At 41.3% G+C, this 8,206-nt stretch overlaps 1 protein-coding gene across 1 annotated transcript in view; it reads left to right on the top strand.

The window, feature by feature from the left end:
* Nucleotides 1-7,533, top strand: part of LOC119575162 (canalicular multispecific organic anion transporter 2-like) — a 17,347-nt gene extending 9,814 nt beyond the window's left edge. Inside the window, exon 6 of the mRNA XM_037922642.1 lies at nt 7,414-7,533. Within this exon, the coding sequence (XP_037778570.1) occupies nt 7,414-7,479 (66 nt within the window). The 3' untranslated portion in view covers nt 7,480-7,533. The remainder of the gene's footprint in view (nt 1-7,413) is intronic.
* Nucleotides 7,534-8,206: the final 673 nt, after the last annotated feature.

The following is an 8,206-nucleotide window of genomic DNA, read 5'->3' as shown; positions in this document are numbered from 1 at the left end:
ACTTACACCTACATCTACCTACACATACATATACATGCACACAAATACACACATACACCACACTCACATGCTTGCGCTACCGCTCACGCACACCCACACGCCACAAAAAACGCACACGCACAAAAACACGTCACACGCACAAAAACACGCACACGCACCACACACGCACACGCCCACGCACACTCACCCACACACACCACACACACAGACACACACACACACAGGCACACAGGCACACAACACACCATGCACACACACTTGCACACACACACACAGGCACACACATGCACACACAAAAAAACCCCCAAAAAAACCCCAGGCAGCAGACATGCACACCACACACAGACATACCCAACACACTAGGACACACACACACAGGCACATACACACACACACAGGCACACACACACACAGGCACACACAACACACACACAGTCACACACACACACACACACACACACACACACCACACCCACTACACACACACACACACACAGTATGGAGAGAGAGACACACATACAGTAAGAACATACATATACACACACAGGGACACACACACAGAGGCACCACACACAGGCACACAACACACACAGGCACGCACCCCACACACAGGACACACACACACACACAGGCACAACACACACACACGCACACACACACACAGAGCAGTCCGAACACACCACCCACACACACACACACACACAAGCCCACACACACACACACCAGAGGGAGAGAGAGACACAACCACCCAGAACATACATTACCACACACAGGGACAGCAGACGTGCAGGTACATGCACACACTACACACAAACAACACACACAAAAACACAGACAAACATATGACATACACACCTAAACATACCAAACACACTCCATAACCCACACACATACACAGTCACACACATACACAGACACACCATAGACACACACACGACACACACATACACAGACACACACAATACACCATACACAACATACACAGACCCACATACACAAGACACACATACACATACACACTCTACACACACAATAACCATACTACCACATACATTGACACATACTAAACCTATACACATTCATACACATACATACACATTCATACCCATAACATAACACAAACACATACACACCCATACACACGCAAGACACACAGACAGCATGCATGTGCACACACTAATACACAACCCAAACACCTCACACTCACACACACTCACACTCACACTCACACCACACTCACACTCACACTCACACACAACCCCCTCACACATACACCACACTCACACTCACACTCACACTCACATCACACTCACAACTCACACACTTCACACAAGCGCACACAAAAAACCACAACAAAAACACACAGGCACCAAAACACACACAGGGCACAGACACACACAAATACACATACACACAGCACACACACACCAGGCGCGCGCACACACACACAATCACACAGACACATACCAACCCACAGTCCACAAAACAACGATGACCCGGGCTGCACCCACATTAAAACATCACAGGCTGCACACGACACACACACACACACACAACGGCCACAGACACCCCACACGTCGCACAAACCACACAAAGCTTCACAGACCATCACAGGCCCACACACATACACATACAGGAACACACACACCCACATACCACAGGCACACACACACACATACACACAAGCACACGCACAAAAGCAGACACACGCAGAGGCCACACACAACAGAGGCACAACACACACACCCACACACCGGCACGCACACATACACACAGCACCGCCCAGAAGCATCCACACACAGAGGCACCACACCACACAGGCACACCCACACACACAGGACACACGGACACACAACACATACACACGCACACACACACAACAGCACACCCACATACACATGCACACCATCTAGCCACATATACACACACAACGCACACATACACCCGCACGTGCCACATAACACACGCCACACAAATACAAACGCCGACACACATACATAACACATACATACACACGCACACACACATGCACACGCACACACACATACACATCACACATACACACACAAATACACACATACACACACATACACATGCACATACACATGCACTGCCACACACAACACACACACACACACCCACACCCACCCACACACACACACACACAGGCCCACCCACACACAGGCACCACACACGCAGGCCACACACACACATGCACACACCATGCAAACCACAGGCACAAGCACACACACAGGCCACACACACAGGCACACCACATACAGGCACACATTCACAGGCACACACACACGCAGACACCCACATGCCGGCACACAACACGCCAGGACACCACACTGCACGCACACACATGCAGCACACCACAGACCAGTCCACACACTATGCACACACGACACACAGACACAGGCACACCACACAGAGGCCCACACTCACGGCACACACACAGCACAACAACCCATACAGCACACACAGACAGCACACACACACCAGCCACACTACCACACAGGAACACACACACAGGCAACACACATACATGCATACCCATACTGCATACACACACACATGCATACACACACACATGCATACACCACACAGGCACACACACATACATGCACACACACAGGCACAACACACACACACACACACACATCACCACGGCACACACACACCACACAGTCACACACACACACTAGTCACACACAGCACAACAGGCACACACAGACTCACACACAGCACACACACAGGCACACACACAGGCACACAACACAACCAGGCACTACACACACACCACACACACACACAGGTACACACCAGGCCCCACACAGGCACACCCACCACCACACACCGCAACCCACACATCACACACACACACATGCAACACACACACACCATCACACACAACATGCACACACACACACACACGCACCACACACCCCCCAACACAACCACACACAGAAACACACACACAGGCACAACACCAGGGGATACCGGGGGCCACACGACACAGCACCACAGACAGGCACACCCCAAACGGCACACACCAGGGCACACAAAAACAGGCACACACCACAGGCACACAACACAGGCACACACACACACACACATGTATATAAGTATAATCATCCCATCATCTGTGTGTATGTCCTTTTTCTTTTTTTCAGGATGCCAACCTACATGGTAAAGAAAACCCCCCAGTTTACGCCTTTTTGCTTTGAGCGAACGTGCTGTTGGATACCCGTGTTTTCTGGGGTTTGTTTGCCCCCTTGGAGACCCACTTGTTTTTCAAGTGCCGATCGCTCGTCCCTTTGGGCCCTGGCTAAATTTTTTCAATTTGGGTGGGGTTTTATGCTACCTCACTTTACTTTTTTTTTGCAATTTTTTTTTTTTACTTTTTTACCTTTTTTTGGGGAAAATAAAAACCCCTAAAATTTATTTTTCTGAGGGGGTTTCCCAAACCAGGGGGTTTGTTTTTATAAATATGCTATGAATTCATTTTTTTAGGACATGATTAAAGGGTAAAAAAAATTTTTTTTTTTCTCATTTTTTCGTGTAATTTTTTTTTTTTTTTTGCAAATCAATCCTACAAAAAATTTTTTGTTTGGGGAAACTAAAAATTGCATCCGTAAAAATTTTGGGGATCACGATGTCTAGTATAATATGATGAAAATGTAAACCTGTAAACAAAATTTTTACTAAAATGTATTTTTGAAGGCATAAGAATTTTACTTCAATTTTTAAAAAATGAAGTTTACTAGAGAAATAGATAAAAACAAGAAATTGGTTTCAGAAAGGGGAAGAATAGATTTTTTTTTTTCCTTAGTGAATTCATTAAACTTTAAATAGTGTATTTGCGTATATAGGTATGTAAATAATTTTTTTTCTTGGACTGTTCTATAACCCTTTTGTAAGATTTTTTGAAAAAAACTTTGATAAATACTTCAACAGGGGGTACACTACCTTAAGCCCCCTGCAGTGTTTGGGATTTTTTTTATGCTGTCCATAAGCTGTTTTTGGGGATATGTATAGGTGGATTTTTTTGCTCCTGCCATTATATTCTTCTCAGGGTAAATATTTTTAAAACCCGAGATTTATAGCTCAAAATTTTTACGAATTTTTTGAAAAAAGTTAACTTTCCCCTTTGCAACTAACAGCGTTCCTTTTAAATTTTTTGCACATTTTTCTCATTTTGATTTATAGTAATGGAAAAAAAACGAGAATTTAAAAGCTCGGGGTATCTTTTCCTCTTCTGGCTGCTGCGCTTTCTTTGGCACCCCAGATATACACTTATTTCATAATGTACTGATTGAATAAAAGTTTTTGTTTTTTGATTAGTTCTTTCATCTCTATACAGGGCATGTTTTTGAGTTGTTATATAAAAAATAAATTGTGCATTATAATGTATCCGTGAGAGTGAGAATGAGAAATTATTGATTTATTTTATTCATTCTCTTTTTCAGGCAGTAACACAGATAATTTTTCATTTGCAACATACATGGGGTTTCTTTCCCCCTGGGCAAATTATGTTTCTCTTGAACTCTTTTGTGATGCAACCAAAAAAATATTTAATTCCAAGGGGAAGGTAAGTATCCTTGGCTTTAAAATAGAAATTCCTAGAATTTTTTTTTAATTTAATGAGGTAAAATTATTTTTTGAATACTTTTGAAAAGGGGCCTTTTGGGATTAAGATTTTTCAAATAAGATGGGGAGAAAGTCTTTTGATAGGATTTTGTTCCACAACAATGTATAATTTGATTTTATTCCTGTTTTTGTGTTTATATATTTCAATCTTTTTTTGCTTGCCAGAGGAGGGTATTAATCCAATAGGGAAATAGTGATTTTTTGCAGAGTTTTAAAAGTTTCACTTTTTTTCTTTATTTTTGATTTTTTTTTCCCCCAGGTGTGCGTTTCCCCTATTGCCATGGGATTTCAATTTTTTTTTGTAATTTTTAAATCCCCGAATTTTTTTTTATTTTTAATACCTTTTAGAATGAGAATTCCGATTTCCTTTTGCTAATTATATAACCCTTTTTTTTTGCAAATGTAGTTTTTTGGCAAGTAACAGTGCTTTAGGGAAAATTTCTCTTTTCTCCTTTGGGGTTTTCGTTTTTTTCAGTGGTCCTTACCCCCAATTTTTATGATATGGGGAGATATTTTTAAATAATTGGTTTTTTTTTTTAAACTATTAATACCAATATTTCAATCCCCTTTCTCTCTCTACCACTCAGTTACTTTTTCACTCACCACTTAATCTCTCACCCACCACTTAATCTCTCACTCACCCTCACCGTCACTCCCATCTCCACTCTTCATCTCTCACTCTCCAATCTCTCACTCTTCCCCTCTCTCACTCTTTCCCCCCCCCCCCCCCCCTCTCTCACTCTCTCCCCCCTCCCCCCTCTCTCTCTCTCCCCTCTCTCTCTCTCTCTCTCTCCCCTCCTTCCCCTTCCCCCCAACCCCCCCTCCTTTTCTCTTTTTCTTTCCTTTTTCATCTCTTTTCCTCTCTCTTCTCCTCTCTCCTCTCTTCTCTCTCTTCCTTTTCTCTTCTCTCCTCCTCCTCTTCTCTCTCTCTCCTCTCCTCTCTCTCTCTCTCTCCCTCTCTCTCACCACTCCTCACTGTGAGTGTATTAACTGTACTCTTACTTTTGAAGACCTGTAGGGGATAACAGTTTTTTTATTGCGTATGGGGTTTGTGAGAAAGGGTTTTAAGTGAAAGGGATGGTATGTGTATTAAAAAATAAAAAAATTTAGGAATTTTTTTAAATTACAAAAAAAAATTAAATCCATTATGGGAGTGGTTTAATCTACATATGAAGTTTGGAAAAAAAACATTTAGAGGGAGAGCAAGAAAAGAGAGAGAAAGAAAAAGAGAAAGAGAAAGAGAGAGAAATGAATGAGTGAGTGAAAGAAAAAGTAAATGGTGAGGAGAAAAAGAGAGTGATGGAGAGAAAGAGTGAGGAGTGGTAAGAGAAAATTAGTTGTGAATGGGGGAAAATTAGGTGTGAATGGAGAGAGAGGGTGAGTGAGTGAGAGAAAGTGAGTGAGTGAGAGAAAGTGAGTGAGTGAGAGAAAGTGAGTGAGTGAGAGAAAAATAAAGTGAGTGAGAGAGAAAGGTGGTGAGTGAGTGAGTGAGAGAGAAAGTGAGTGATGAGTGAGAGGACAGTGATTGAGTGAGTGAGAGAGAAAGTGAGTGAGAGAGAAAGTGAGTGAGTGAGTGAGAAAGTGAATGGGTGAATGAGAGAGTGAGTGAGTGAGAGAGAAAGTGAGTGAGTGTGTGAGCGAGTGAGTGAGTGAGTCAGTCAGTCAGTCAGTCAGTCAGTCAGTCAGTCAGTTCAGTCAGTCAGTCAGTCAGTCAGTCAGTCAGTCAGTCATTTCCAGTCTGTCAGTCAGTCAGTCAGTCAGTTAGTGAGAAAGGGAGTGATTTGAGTGAGTGATGAGAAAGTCAGTGAATGAGTGAAAAAGTGAGTGCATCAGAGAGAAAGTGAGTGAGTGAGAGAGAAAGTGGGTGAGTGAGTGAGAGAGAAAGTAAAGAGAGAGAGAGAGAGAGGAGAGAGAGAGAGAAGAAGAGAGAGAGAGAGAGAGGAGAGAGAGAGAGAGAGAGAAAAGAGAGAGAGAGAGAGGAGACTCTGAGACAAGATTTAGATGCATTATGTGTACTTATCTGTACAGATGAATTTTTTTTAGGGGAAAAAATAAAAAAAAGAAAATACAAGACTTATAAATTAGCTTCATTTTTTTTTATATGTGATAGATATTCTATGGTAGATAGGGGATCTGTCATAAAATCCTAAGTAACATATTTGGGGCCAAAAATGAAAAATATATTTCATGATCTGCCAACTGGGCTTTCTAAAGAAAACCTTAATCCTGATTTTTAAATCAGATAGGCCTATGTTAAATTATGAAATAATTTTAAATATTCTAATACTGACTAGCCATGATAAGTCCCCAAGAATTTATCATTGCATTGGTTTTGTGCATAATGGAAAAGAAATGCAGGTGTGAATTTCTGCCACAAAAAGTTGCTATGTGGCAGCTACTACAGAGCTACAATAGTCATGTAAATGTATCGATGTATTGATTTTTTTTTACATTTAGAGAAAAAAAACCCTAGTGATACTGATAAGACAATACGGGTATTAAGTAGCTAAGGGGATACCGATAATGCAAAAGTATCAATTGCTATTATCGCTGATACATGTATTGTGATACTTCCTGTCTCTGACTACTACAGTTGATAGTACATATACCCAGCAGCAATAGTTTAAATTTATTCTGATTCATAAAGTCCAAGTGTACTCTTTGATTATCACATACATTACTTGGGTTATGACCATTGTTTGTTGCAGTTGCTATTTTTATTGCTCTTATTCTTTCTAATAAAAAAAAAATTATTTCCAGAAACCATGCCCAGAGACAGAAGCTTCATTTTTAAGCAGAATCACTTTTTCTTGGTTGATAAGATGATATGGAGAGGCTACAGAAACCTGTAGAGCAGTCACAGCTATGGACCTGTCTTATAAAAATTTCCTCATATAGGATTGTGAGAAAATGGACAAAACTGGAGGAAAAAACTCCCAAAGGGCTTACAAGTATGTATAATAATTTGATTATTATTTTTTTTTAAATTTTGTTTTTTTTTCTCTTCCTTTTTTTTCTGGTGTTTCTTTTAGATAAGAGGGAGGAAAGGAAACATTTTCCCTCTCACTATATAAGGTCAGGTAATGTATATAAAGAAAAGTGGCACCCAAATTCCAAATCACAATCCTTCTTTCATGGTCAATTGACAGAAAATATGAAAGGCTGCTTATGGCAAGAAATATATGCTAGATATGGTTTGTCTTGCACTAGATGTTCCACAAATGCTTAACCCATTGGATCTGGATGCTTGCTGCCTGCACAGGGCCCTGAAGTCCAGGCATTAGGCTTCCCTTGTTGGTGAATCTCCCAGGTGTGTGGCTTTAGGCGGGGCAGACATATACACTCGTGTGTTGGGGTCAAGGACCCCTTTCCCCTCCCCATTGTAAAGTTATTATCACTTTTTCTGCAAAGTTTTTTCCAAGGACTATATTTTTTCCATTTGATATTGTGGATCAGGATGGAAAAAAAATAAAATATTTCCTTACACAGATCCTTATCATCTCTCTAGGTAGTCTATAACTCAGTGCAATAACAGTAAATAATATTTTGTTAT

This window comes from Penaeus monodon, chromosome 7 (genome assembly GCF_015228065.2).
Source record: "Penaeus monodon isolate SGIC_2016 chromosome 7, NSTDA_Pmon_1, whole genome shotgun sequence".
Classification (NCBI taxonomy): domain Eukaryota; kingdom Metazoa; phylum Arthropoda; class Malacostraca; order Decapoda; family Penaeidae; genus Penaeus; species Penaeus monodon.
Note: the sequence above shows the minus strand (reverse complement) of the source record. Positions and strands in the feature narration are given on the sequence as shown.